Below are 14,379 nucleotides of genomic sequence, written 5' to 3'. Positions count from 1 at the left end.
ATTTGAAGGGCAAGGACTGAAGTGAAAAGATCAGTTGTGAGGGCATTAGAAAGTCCATGTAGAAAATGATGATGGCATACTCTAAATCAACTTACAAATTCAGCAAAATCCCTATCAAAATCCCAGCCTGCTCCTTTTTTTCTTTTGGCAGAAAATGACAGACTGTTACTAAAATCCATATAGAAACACAAGAGATGCAGAATAGCCAAAATAGTCTTGATAAGAAGAAATATGGAAGACTTCCAAACTTTAAAACTTACTGCAAAACTGTGTAGTAGTTGCAGAAAGAAAGACATTTATCAATGGAATACGATTGAGAGTCTAGACATAAACTTTTTATAGTTATGGTCAATTTTTGACAGGATGACAAAATAATTCCAAGAGAAAGAACAGCAGTTTCAAAAGTGATCCTGAGATAATTGGATATGCTCACACACAAAAATGAAGTTGGACTCCTACTTCACACTACAGGCAAAAATTAAATTTAAATGGTTGCAAAGACTCATAGAATTGAATGTAATAACAAAACTAATAAAACTCTTAGGATAAAATTTGGGAGTAAGTCTTTGTGACCTTGAGTTAGGTAAACTCTTTTTAATTATGATTCCAAAGCACAAGCAAGAAAAGAAAAAGAAGTGATTTATTGAAGTTCATTAAAATTAAAACTTTTGCATTGCAAATTATACTAACAAGAAGTTGATAATCCACATAATGGAAGAAAGTATTGGAAATAATTTTTATAATAAGGTATTGAATATTGAAAGAGTGCTAACACCACCATTAAAATCAGTGGATAGTCAACAGATATTTTTCCAAAATACAAAATAGGGTAGTGTGCACATAAAAAGATGCTAAACATAATGATTAAGAAAATGCAAATCAAAACTGCAATGAGATATCATTTCTTTTCCACTATTGTAGCAAAAATTTTAAAAGAAAGGCAATACATGCTTTAAAGGATGTGAAGTAATGGGAATTCTCATACACAACTGATGGAAATATAAAATGGTGCAACCACTTTGAAAAATAACTTGATAGTTCTTCATAAAACCATACATTTACTGCATAAGTAAGGAATTGCACTCGTGGGTGGTTGTAACAGTATTATTCATAATAGCCAAAACATGGAAACAACTCAAATGTTCATCAACTGATAACATGTGATATATCCATGCAATGGATACTTAGCAATAAATAGGAGTGATGTACTGATACACAGGGCAACACGGATGGGGCTTCCCTGGTAGCTCAGATGGTAAGAGTCTGCCTGCAACGCAGGAGACCCAGGTTCCATCTCTGGGTTGTATAAATCCCCTGGAGAAGGGAATGGCAACCCACCCCAGTATTCTTGCCTGGAGAATTCCATGAACGAACCTTGCAACATGGATGAACCTTGGAAACATCATGCTAAGTAAAAGAAGCCAGTCACAAAAGACCATATATTATGTAATGCTGCCTCTATGAGATATCCAGAATAAAATCTACAGGGATAGAAAGTAGATTAGTGGTTGTTAGGATTGAGAGAGAAAATGGAGAGGGATGAAGAGTGACTGTTAAAAGATGTAAATTCCTTTGAATGGTAATAAATATCCTAAATTAAATGGTGGTATGTTTGCAACTCTGTAAACTTAGGCTGCATTTCAGCACGGGCTTTTCTCCAGCTGTGGTAACGGGGGCTACTCTCTAGTTACAGTGCGTGGGTTTCTCATTGCAGTGGCTTCCCTAGTTGAGAATCACGGTCTTTCCGGCAGATGGGCCCAGTGTTTGCAGCTCCCAGGCTTTCGAGCACAGGCTCAACAGTTGCGGTGTATGGGCTTAGTGCTCTGTGGCTTAAGGGATCGTCCAGGATCAGAGGTTGAGTTCGCGCCTCTTGCACTGGCTGATTTTTACCACTGAGCCATCAGGGAAGCCCTTTGTGTTGCGGATCCTGTTCATGATGCCAATTGTCTTTCTGTTCCGACTGTTCACTGATCCCAGGGTAGGCGAGGCTGGAGCTAAGGGGCTGGGAGAAGACGCAAGGAGCTGTAGGAGCTACAGACACGTTCCCTCTCTCCTGGCTGGCAGGGCAGCGCTAGCAGCAGCCATAACAGAACCACAGTGTAGCCATAACGTACCCTCTTAGAGCATAACCATGATGTCGCTCCAGCGTGGCCCCGATGCAGCAGCAGCCGGGGCTTTCATGGGGACGCTCACACAGGCGAACCGCACAAAGTAGCCCGTGACCAAGCTGTACCCTGGGTGTGCATGCGCAGGGCTATAAGTGATCTCAGCTGTGACATAACCACTATGTACAAAAAGCGGGGCGAGAGAGCCTGACCGTGCAGTCTTCGCTCATTTGCGCTCCCCACACCCCTGTTCTCTGTGCCACCAGGGAAGCCATCATGGCTCAGCTGGGAAAGAATACGCCTGCAATGAAGGAGACCTGGGTTGGGCAGATCCCCTGGAGAAGGGAAAGGCTACCCTCCAGGATTCTGGCCTGGAGAATTCCACGGACTGTAAGTCCATGGGGTCACAAAGAGCCGGACACAACTGAGTGACTTTCACTTTCACTTTGGGCTTCCCAGCTGGTGCTAGTGGTAAAGACCCCACCTGCCAATGCAGGAGACATATGAGACGCGGGTTCGATCGCTGGGTTGGGAAGCTCTCCTGGAGAAGGAAATGGCAACCCACTCCAGTATCCTTGCCTAGAGAATTCCATGAGGAGCCTGGCGGGCTACAGTCCATGGAGTCGCAAAGAGACAGACACGACTGAGTGACTTCGCAGCATGCACCCACATCCCTATTGCTGGCTTAAAATCGTTTTTTGTTGTTGTTTGTTTAATCTAAAAAATGATCACTTAAAAATGGTTTAGCATCAAAGTTTGAAGGCCTTTCTACAGTTTTTTTGTTTGTTTGTTTTGTTTTAAAGTCAGAACTATGAAATGACTAAGTTCTTGGACAGAGGAATTGAAAAGATAAGGGTGACATTCACTAGAATCTAGGAGATTGAAAGTAGAGTAAAATTGGGGATGGAATCAAGAATGTCTTTTTAAGCATGTTAACTCTACAGACACTAAGTACTATCAGGAGGAGATTTCAATAAGCAGACTGGCAGCCGTTCGTTCTTCGGGAAATAATGCGGAAACAGTTTCTACAGACAAGATTCAAGCACAGTTCACACTATGACTTAGACAAGTATTCTTGGTCTTCCAGCAATATTCTACCTCCAGAAACACTGCATTTGAGCTGTTAATTAGATATAATAGGACCCAAGTAGTTTTAATTCTTTTTTAAGTAGCAAAAATGAGAGTTTGTAAGTAGACCTACACACTAAATTATTGCTCATTATTGTATTTTGTCTAACACGAATTCAAGTTTTTAGATAGCACATGGTATGTAGTTAGGCTTGAGAATTTCAAAAGAAATACAAACCATCCTTTCTTTCCCAGAAGAGATTGTGAGGTTCATAGAAAGTGTGGATTACCAGAAAAAGTCAATTACACTTAAATAGTGGGAAGTTTAGAAATAATAAGGGGTCAATATATGAGATGTAACAGACTAAATGATAAGTGCCAAGATGAATGTAGGAAATAAAAGTACTATACCTTGGAAAACAGAAAGAAAAACACCTGTGGACTGGGTGGTCATAGAATTGCTATAAAATAAGTGTGACTTTTTTCAGTCCCACAGACAGCAGATGTGAATACACTGATAACACAACCACTCCATGGTTAAACATATAATAAAAATAAACATAATGATTAAAATAACAACAACAATGAAGATGATATCAAATTGCAAACTACTTTTTTTGTGGGCATGATCAAAGGGTATATTTTTTTAATCTGTTGATTAGATATAGTAATCATCCATACTGTGTATGTTATGAATATGCTACTATCATGGTGACTATTTAAAATTAGAACTGCCTTAAATAATTATATTTTAGCTTCTCCAGGCCAGAATACTGGAGTGGGTAGCTATGTCCTTCACTAGGGTATCTTCCCAACCCAGGGATCTCACCCAGTTCTCCCACATTGCAGGTGGATTCTTTGACAGCTGAGGCACCAGGGAAGTCCATATTTTAGATTAGTAATATAACATAAGAAGATTCTTGGTAATAAAAAGCACTGATGAAAGTCAAATAATTATTCCCAACTCTAATCCTAATAGCTGTTTAAATGAAGAGATCACCTATGAGCTGGGGAGTAAAGTGGAGTAGGGTGGTTAAACTTTGTATAAATGTATTCAGTTCAGTTGAGTCCCTCAGTTGTGTCCAACTCTTTGCAACCTCATGGACTGCAGCACATCAAGCCTCCTTGTCCATCACCAACTCCCAGAGTTTACTCAAACTCATGTCCATTGTGTCGGTGATGCCATCCAACCATCTCATCCTCTGCCGTCCCCTTCTCCTCCCGCCTGCAGTCTTTCCCAGCATCAGGGTCTTTTCAAATGAGTCAGTTCTTCACATCAGATGGCCAAAGTATTGGAGTTTCAGCTTCAACATCAGTCCTTCCAATGAACACCCAGGACTGACCTCCTTTACAACAGACTGGTTGGATCTCCTTGCGGTCCAAGGGACTCTCAAGAGTCTTCTCCAATACCACAGCTCAAAAGCATCAATTCTTCAGTGTTCAGCTTCCCTTATAGTCCAACTCTCACATCCATACATCACCACTGGAAAAACCATAGCTTTGACTAGACAGACCTTCGTTGGCAAAGTGATGTCTCTGCTTTTTAATATGCTATCTAGGTTGGTCATAACTTTTCTTCCAAGGAGCAAACATCTTTTAATTTCATGGCTGCAGTCACCATCCACAGTGATTTTAGAGACCCCAAAAATATAGTCTGTCACTGTTTCCACTATTTCCCCATCTATTTGCCATGAAGTGATGGGACTGGATGCTATAATCCTTGTTTTTCTGAATGTTGAGTTTTGAGCCAACTTTTTCACTCTCCTCTTTCACTTTCATCAAGAGGCTCTTTAGTTCTTCTTCACTTTCTGCCATAAGGGTGGTGTCATCTGCATATCTGAGGTTATTGATATTTCTTCCAGCAATCTTGATTCCAGCTTGTGTTTCCTCCAGCCCAGCATTTCTCATGGTGTACTCTACATACAAGTTAAATAAGCAGGGTGACAGTGTTCAGCCTTCATGTACTCCTTTCCAAATTTCTAACCAGTCTCTTGTTCCATGTCCAGTTTTAACTTTTGCTTCTTGACCAGCATACAGATTTCTCAAGAGGCAGGTCAGGTGGCCTGGTATTCCCATCTCTTGAAGAATTTTCCACAGTTTGTCATGATCCCCACAGTCAAAGGGTTTGGCATAATCAATAAAGCAGAAGCAGATGTTCTCCTGGAACTCTCTTGCTTTTCTGATGATCCAACAGATGTTGGCAATTTGCTCTCTGGTTCCATTCCCTTTTCTAAATCCAGCTTGAACATCTGGAAGTTCCCAGTTCACATACTGTTGATGCTTGACTTGGAGAATTTTGAGCATTCCTTTGCTAGCGTGTGAGATGAGTGCAATTGTGCAGCAATTTGAGTCTTCTTTGACATTGCCTTTCTTTGGGATTGAAATGAAAACTGACCTTTTCCAGTCCTGTGGCCACTGCTGAGTTTTCCAAATTTTCTGACATAATGAATGCAGCATTTTAATAGTGAGGGAGGAAAGGAACAGACTGAGCTGACTCCATCTTGAAAAAGAAGGAAACTCCACCTTGCACTTTCAGTTTGCTTTGGATTATGTGCCTAGTAACAATGAGGATAGCTTACCTACGCCCAAACTGGCCTCCTGGACTGATAAACACCAGATTCCATACCAAGATTTCCTGTCGCCAAAAAGAATGTAATAATCCCCTCTGTAGTCAATCACCTTTGTAATCTTTATGGCAAGGGTGTAGGCTACAATGTGTAACCACCTGACCCTTCCAATTATGAATCATGGCTGTAACCTGATTGCATCTCCCTTTTACACTTCCCAGGCTAGGTTTAAGGAATCTGGGGATGTGGGCTTGAGCAGTACACTTAAGGCATATAAGGTTTTCACAAAAGTCGGTTGGGGTCCTTGGCTAAGAGGAGACTCTGCCTTGGGCGCACTGGTGTAATAAGCTGCACTCCACTATCTGCATGGTCCTGAGTGAGTTTGTTTCCCGGAACACGTGGCTACAACAATAGCATCCTCTTTTAGGATTTGAAATAGCTCAACTGGAATTCCATCACCTCCAGTAGCTTTGTTTGTAGTGATGCTTCCTAAGGCCCACTTGACTTCTCATTCCAGGATGCCTGGCTCTAGGTGAGCGATCACACCATTGTGATTATCTGGATCATGAAGATCTTTTTTGTACAGTTCTGTGTATTCTTGCCACCTCTTCATAATATCTTCTGCTTCTGTTAGGTCCATACCATTTCTGTCCTTTATTGAGCCCATCTTTGCATGAAATGTTCCCTTGGTATCTCTAATTGTCTTGAAGAGATCTCTAGTCTTTCCCATTCTATTGTTCTCTTCTATTTCTTTGCACTGATCACTGAGGAAGGCTTTCTTATCTCTCCTTGCTATTCTTTGGAACTCTGCATTCAAATGGGAATATCTTTCCTTGTCTCCTTTGCTTTTGGCTTCTCTTCTTTTCTCAGCTATTTGTAAGGCCTCCTCAGACAACCATTTTTCCTTTTTGCATTTCTTTTTCTTGGGGATGGTCTTGATCACGGTCACCTGTATAATGTCACGAACCTCTGTCCATAGTTCTTTAGACACTCTGTCTATCAGATCTAATACCTTGAATCTGTTTGTCACTTCCACTGTGTAATCATAAGGGATTTGATTTAGGTCATACCTGAATGGTCCAGTAGTTTTCCCTACTTTCTTCAATTTAAGTCTGAATTTTGCAATGAATCTTGTTTTCAGTTACAATTTGCATTCTCACTTTTTCCCCTCCTTTTCACTGTGGCTCATAGGTAGGTTAGAATAGTAATTTATATTCTTTTATCTAAACTTATCTGTATATTAAGGCTGTGATGATTAAAAAATGCAATCTAACTAGATAGTGCATTTTAAGATTTAAGAACCTCTGTGTTTTACTTTTCTGGTGTGAGACTGGCTATCTGTATATCAAAGGGGGATATAAAGTCTTAGATAGTTTATTTTTTAACATTTAGTTTAGGTTTCAGACAATTGTTAGGGAAATTAAATAAACAGTTCTGTTTAAGCTTCAGAGACAAAGCAGAGCAGGCCTCTGACCTTGATTCTAATCTGCCTGGACACTGCCCAGATGGAGTGACTGTGAGTGACTGCCTGCTGGGACTGCAAGACTTAAAGCCCCATAGATAAGATGGGAGAGGATTCCTGAGGTTGTTGAGCCCCTGGAGGGGGCCCCAGGCAATCAAGCCCCAGGCTTAGCAACAGTCCAAGTTTTACATGTCAGAACCAAATCGTTAACCTGAACCCAAGCTTGCAATTTGCTCACAGGTTGATGATGATATCAGTCTGGGTCCATCCTGGGATTATAAATGGGAACCCCCAAACTGCAGTCTTTGAAGTCTCACCCACAGATCCTTTCCCAACTGCTACTCCAGATGCACTCTGACAGGGGACTTGCCAGCACTGTTTAAGTCTGGATGTTGTTCAGAATCTTATTTGGTGATGTATCTTCTGCTCTTCTATTTCTCTTTTCTTTTAATGTTAGTATTTTGAAAGTAAGCTAGATAATTCTCTAATAAATAGTTGTATTATTTATTTGTATATATTGAGTGGCTTATTTTGTTAACAAATCCTTTGAACCTGAGACAAAAGTGAAAACTTTTGGCAAACATTAATTAAACTCACTGTTGATTTGATTAAATCATTTTTATTTTGAATTTTTTTGGCTCTTTTTCGACTAACTCAATAAAAAATAAAATACCATTTTTACATGGGCTAAATAAATATCTCTATTGTTTACATGACTGCCATGATTAAGCAAATCAAGTTGAGGTATTATTTATTTCCTTTTCAGTAAAGACACTAATAGAGTCCATAGAGTCACAAAGAGTCAGATAGGACTGAAGCAATTTAGCACACACACAAGGACACCAAATCACCAAATGAATTATTTGAATTAAAGTAAAATGATATTATTTTAATATCTTGTTCTCACTTTGTTCACTAAACATAGGTCAACAGTTCAGAGTACTTTTGCTTAATGACTTCTTACTTGAGAATTTGACAATATAAAGTTAAATATGCCCTTTGAATTTAGCATATATGAGTATAGACTCCTTCTAGATAGAGTTTAATATGAAAATAAGTAGTAATATTTGAATTGAATTTAAAGATCCTGGAGATAGAGTACATAGATGGTTGTATGCCTGTGATATTGGCAAGTTTTTTTTTTTTTTTTTGTCAATAATAAAAATAAGGTTTTTCTGCAGTTCTATGGCTTTTGAATAGTCTAGGAAAAATTTTCTTTAAAATGTGTTATATGTTATACAACCTATTGAATTTTTCACTCATTTAAGAAATATTTATTGATGTCCTAATGGTGCCAAACACTTTCTTAAAATGCTATAATCAAGATTTAAAAAGTCATTTTGATCACAGCAAAAGAAGAGAATTGTTTTTGTAAAGTAGTGTTGTAAAATCTTGGTGTGTGCCTGTGTCATTTCAATCCTTTGAGACTCTCATGACAGCTAGTGATCATGCTTCAGAGGCAAGGCAGGGATGTTACATAGGCTTGCTCACAGAGCCTTTTCCATACATTTTAGGAGCACATAGAGGTTAATGGGAAACATAAAAACATCACAGAGAAGGCTTATGGAAGACATATTGAGGTGAGTTTAGGTGTATTTTCCCCCAGCTCATTCCTTCCTTAGGATCAGAAATTATGGCACACAAAACCTTCTTCTCTCTTTTATGAGTGTTTATCTATAATGTGACATGATTATGTAGTCATATAAATTAATTTTTTCCAAACACCACAGAATTAGTTTTTATAGGACTATAGACATTTCCTTCAAATCATTTAGCAAACTTGTGTTAGAATTGAGATGTTGCCTCCTTTCACTGAAATGTCCATGCTCAACTTAGAATCAGATGGTTTTTTTCATGTCATCTTAGATATTTGTCTTTTATAATACTTTGTAATTTAAAATTTTATAGCAAAAGTCTTCAAGGGCAAAATATATTTTTATTTCTTGTATATCTTCCCTTTTAAAATGCATTTTTAATAATAAAAATAACATTTAGTATTGTTTCTGTGGGGAAAAATGTCAACAACGTACTACCTAAATAGTCAAAATAAATAACACACCTAAAAGTAGTAAAATTTCTCTTTAAATCTCCCCAGTTTCCACCTTTTAGACAGTCAATTATTTTTCTTTATTTTCTTCAAGACTTTAAGCACATATTTATATGAGTTTATATAGAGAGTTAACCCTTGAACAACATGAGTTTGAACTGTGTAGGCTACTTATATCCAGATTTTTTTGCAGTATGTATATTTAAAAATTCTTCAGAGATTTGCAATAAGTTGAAAAAACTTGTAGACAAGTCACAAAGCCTAGAAATACTGGGAAAAAAAGTTAAAAATTAGTAATGTCATGAATGCACAAAATATATGTTGATACTAGTCTATTTTATCATGTATTACCATAAAATAGCCACAAATCTCTTGTGAAAATTAAGATTTATCAAAACTTCCGCAGACAAACACTTACAGATCATACATGGTGTCATTTGCAGTCAAGAGAAATGCAAGCAAGTGTCTGGATGCAGTGTTAAAGCAAGGCTGTGTGAAGTTAGCTCCAGTACACACTGTCCTACTGTCAAAATGTCATAGAAACCTCCTGTTGCTATCACAATGAGCTCGAGTTGTGAGCTTAAAATTCCGTGTGATACTAATCATCTCCACGTGAGCAGTTGATCTTGCCAGTACATTGGTACCCCAGTAAAAAGTGATGGCTCATGGTACTTGCACATTTTTCATTATATTTAGCACAATACCCTAAACCTTGGGTAACACCAAGTGACCCATATGAAGTGTCACTAGTGATGCTGGAAGTGCTCCCAAGAAGCAGGAAAAGATATGACATTACAAGAAAAAATTGAATTGCTTGATATGTACCAGTGATTGAGGTCTGCAATTGAGGTTGCCAGCCACTTCAAGAGAAATGGATCCAGCGTAAGGACCATTATATAAAAAAATGAAATAAGGAATGTCATTGCTGTGGTCATTCCACCAGGTTCGAAAATCTTGTACTTCTTGCAAACTACTTTTTAAAAATTCTCATATTAAAAATGCAGTTTTGATGTGGGTACACGATTGCTCTACGAAAGACATATCTATGGATTACTAAGATGATTTGAGAAGACTGAAGTCATTATCTGACAACTTAAAGCAAAAGAAAGGTGAAGGATCTAAAGCTGGACAATTTAATTCCAGTAAAGGATGGTTTGATAATTTTAGAAAGAAATTTGGCTTAAAAATATCAAGATAACAGGTAACTGAGAGGCAACAGATGAGTTCCCAGGTGCTGTTAAGAAAATCATTGAGAAGAAAGGATATCTGCCTGAGCAGGTTGTTAATGCAGACATTCTTGGGGAAAAAATGCCACAAGGGACGTTTATTAGTAAGGAAGAGAAGGGAGCACCGGGCTTTAAGTCAGGAAGGAATAAGACAATGTCACCATTTCGTGCAAATGCCCTTTTCTCAAATGCTTCTAAGTTCTGAACCTTAAAAAGATAAACTGCAGCTGCCAGTTGTTTTTTTTTTTGTTGTTGTTGTTTGTTTGTTTGTTTTTAATTGTACAACTAAAAGGCCTGGACAATGAAACACTTTTTCTGGATTTGTTCCATTTATGTTTTTTCCCTGAAGTCAGGAAATACCTTTCCAGTAAGGAGCTGCCTTTTAAAGTTTTTTTGGGGGGGCGGGGGGAGTGAGGGGTGGGGTGCAGTTCCCGTAGTCACCCAGAACCCCTTGAATTCAGCATCGAAGTCACCAATGTGGTCTACTTGCCCCTAAATACAATGTCTCTAATTCAGCATTTAGACCAGAGGGTCATAAGGATGTTTGTAATGGACTGTCAACTCTATGGAAGAGAATCTTGATGAAACATCATAAAAGTCTGGAAGGATTACACTTTTGGAGATGCCATCACTGTTATAGAAAAAACTGTGAAATCCATCAAACTTGAATCAATAAACTCCTTCTGGAGAAAACTGTGTCCAGATGTTGTGCATGACTTCATAGGCTTTACAATAGAGCCAATCAAGGAAATCATGTGGATATAGAAGGAAAAAAAAGGAGGGGGGGAGAGTGTGAAGGGTTTCAAGATATGGATCTTAGAGAAATTCAAGAGCTAATAGACATCACATCAAAGGGACAAACAGAAGCAACTTGATGGAGATGAGTGCTTCCGAACCAATGCTGAGGAAAATGTAGAAGCAGTGCCAGAAACAAAAGAAATTGACGACAGATAGCCTGACGGAAGAGTTCTGATTACTGAAGACTGCTTTTGACTTTTTTAAAACATGGATCCTTTTATGATATGAGCATTGAAACTAAAACAGACAGTGGATGAGGGATTGGTTTCATATAGAAGAATTTTTGGAGAAATGAAAAAGCAAAGCAATCAGACATAAACTATGATGCATTTTTATAAAGTTACACGGAGTGTGCCTGCCTCTTTTCCTCCCTTTCTATCTCCTCCACTGCTTCTGTATCTGCTATCCCTGAAAAACAAGAACAACCTTCCTATTTCTCCTCCTCCTCAGTTGCAGAGTAGGACACAACTGAGTGACTTTCACTTTCAGTCTACTCAGTGTGAAGTGGAGGAGGATGAAGACTTTCGTGATAATCCATTTCCACATAATGAGTAGAAAATAATCATCATACCATATAGTTAACACACTTCAGTTCAGTTCAGTTCAGTTGCTCAGTCATGTCCAGTTATTTGCAACCCCATGGACTGTAGCACACCAGGCCTCCTCCTGAATCACCATCCCCCAGCGTTTACTCAAACTCATATCCATTGAGTCGGTGATGCCATCCAACCATCTCATCCTCTGTCGTCCCCTTCTCCTCCTGCCTTCAATCTTTCCCAGCATCAGGGTCTTTTCAAATGAGTCAGTTCTTCACATCAGGTGGCCAAAATATCAGAGCTTCATCTCTGTGCAGTCCAAGGGACTCTCAAGAGTCTTCTCCAACACCACAGTTCAAAAGCATCAATTTTTCAATGCTCAGTTTTCTTTACAGTCCAACTCTCACATCCATACATGACTACTGAAAAACCATAGCTTTGACTAGACAAACCTTTGTTGGCAAAGTAATGTCTCTGCTTTTTAATATGCTGTCCAAGTTGATCATAGCTTTTCTTTCAAGGAGCAAGCATCTTTTAATTTCATGGCTGTAGTCACCATCTGCAGTGATTTTGGAGCTCGAGAAAATAAAGTCTGTCACTGTTTACACTGTTCCCCATCTATTTGCTATGACATGATGGGACCAGATGCCATGATCTTTGTTTTCTGAATGTTGAGTTTTAAGCCAACTTTTCCCTCTCCTCTTACACTTTCATCAAGTGGCTCTTTAGTTCTTCTTCACTTTCTTAACTTTCACAAAATGTAAGGGTGGTGTCATCTGCATATCTGAAGTTATTGATACTTCTCCTGGCAATCTTGATTCCAGTTTGTGCTTCATGTAACCCAGCGTTTCTCATGATGTACTCTGCATATAAGTTAAATAAGCGGGGTGACAATACACAGCCTTGACATACTCTTTTCCCTGTTTGGAACCAGTCTATCGTTTCATGTTCAGTTCTAACTGTTGCTTCCTGACCTAAATGCAGATTTCTCAAGAGGCAGGTCAGGTGATCTGGTTTTCCCATCTCTTTAGAATTTTCCACATTTTGGGGTGATCCACACAGTCAAAGTCTTTGGCATAGTCAATAAAGCAGTAGATATTTTTCTGACACTCTCTTGCTTTTCCAATGATCCAATGGATGTTGGCAGCTTGATCTCTGGTTCCTCTTCCTTTTCTAAATCCAGGTTGAACATTTGGAAGTTCACAGTTCATGTATTGTTGAAGTCTGGCTTGGAGAATTTTGAGCATTACCTTGCTAGCGTGTGAGATGAGAGCAATTGTGCTGTAGTCTGAACATTCTTTGGCTTTGCTTTTCTTTGGGAGGGGCTTCACTTGTGACTCAGCTGATAAAGAATCTGCCTGCAATGTGGGAGACCTGTGTTCAACCCGGGTTGGCAAGATCGCCTGGAGAAGCAAAAGGCTACCCACTCCAGTATTCTGGTCTGGAGAATTCCATGGACTGCATAGTCCATGGAGTTGCAAAGAGTCGGACATGACAGTGACTTTCACTTCTCTTCTTTGGGATTGGAATGAAAACTGACTTTTCCAGTCCTGTGGCCACTGCCAAGTTTTCCAAATTTGCTGGCATATTGAGTGCAACACTTGCACAGCATCCTCTTTAGGATTTGAAGTAGGTGAAGTGGAATTCCATCACCTCCACTAGCTGTATTTGTAGTGATGCTTCCTAAGGCCCACTTGACTTCTCATTCCAGGATGTCTGGCTCTAGGTGAGTGATCACACCATCATGATTATCTGGGTCATGAAAATCTTTTTTGTATAGTTCTTCTATGTATTCTTGCCACCTCTTCTTAATGTCTTCTGCTTCTTTTAGGTCCCTACCATTTCTGTCCTTTATTGTGCCCATGTTTGCATGAAATGTTCCCTTGCTATCTGTAATTTTCTTGAAGAGATCTCCAGTCTTTCCCATTCTACTGTTTTCCTCTATTTCTTTGCATTGATCACTGAGGAAGGCTTTCTTATCTCTCCTTGCTATTCTTTGAAACCCTGCATTCAAATGCCTCTTGCTTTTCTTCTTTCCACAGCTATTTGTAAGGCCTCCTCAGACAGTCATTCTTCCTTTTTGCATTTCTTTTTCTTGGGGGTGATCTTTATCTCTGCCTCCTATATAACATCCTGAACCTCTGTCCATTGTTCTTTAGGCACTCTGTCTATCAGATCTAATTCCTTGAATCTATTTCTCACTTCCACTGTATAATTGTAAGGGATTTGATTTAGGTCATACCTGAATGGTCTAGTGATTTTGCCTACTTTCTTTAATTTAAGTCTGAATTTGCCAATAAAGAGTTCATGATCTGAGTCACAGTCAGCTCCTGTTCTTGTTTTTGTTGGCTGTATAGAGCTTGTCTATCTTTGGCTGCAAAGAATATAATCAGATTTCAGTATTGACCACCTGGTGATGTCCATGTGTGGAGTCTTCTCTTGTGTTGTTGGAAGAGGGTGTTTGCTATGACCAGTGTGTTCTCTTGGCAAAACTCTATTAGCCTTTGCCCTGGTTCTTTCCGTACTCCAAGGCCAAATTTGCCTATTACTCCAGGTATTTCTTGACTTCC

General features: G+C 39.1%; 1 protein-coding gene across 1 annotated transcript in view; it reads left to right on the top strand.

Annotated features, from left to right (window-relative positions):
* CNBD1 (cyclic nucleotide binding domain containing 1) overlaps positions 1-2,316 on the top strand; it is a 385,369-nt gene extending 383,053 nt beyond the window's left edge. Inside the window, exon 12 of the mRNA XM_043483330.1 lies at positions 2,147-2,316. Within this exon, the coding sequence (XP_043339265.1) occupies positions 2,147-2,316 (170 nt within the window). The remainder of the gene's footprint in view (positions 1-2,146) is intronic.
* Positions 2,317-14,379: the final 12,063 nt, after the last annotated feature.

This window comes from Cervus canadensis, chromosome 12, assembly GCF_019320065.1.
Source record: "Cervus canadensis isolate Bull #8, Minnesota chromosome 12, ASM1932006v1, whole genome shotgun sequence".
Taxonomy (NCBI): Eukaryota; Metazoa; Chordata; class Mammalia; order Artiodactyla; family Cervidae; genus Cervus; species Cervus canadensis.
The sequence above is the reverse complement of the archived record's forward strand: the minus strand, read 5'-3'. Positions and strand labels throughout refer to the sequence as shown.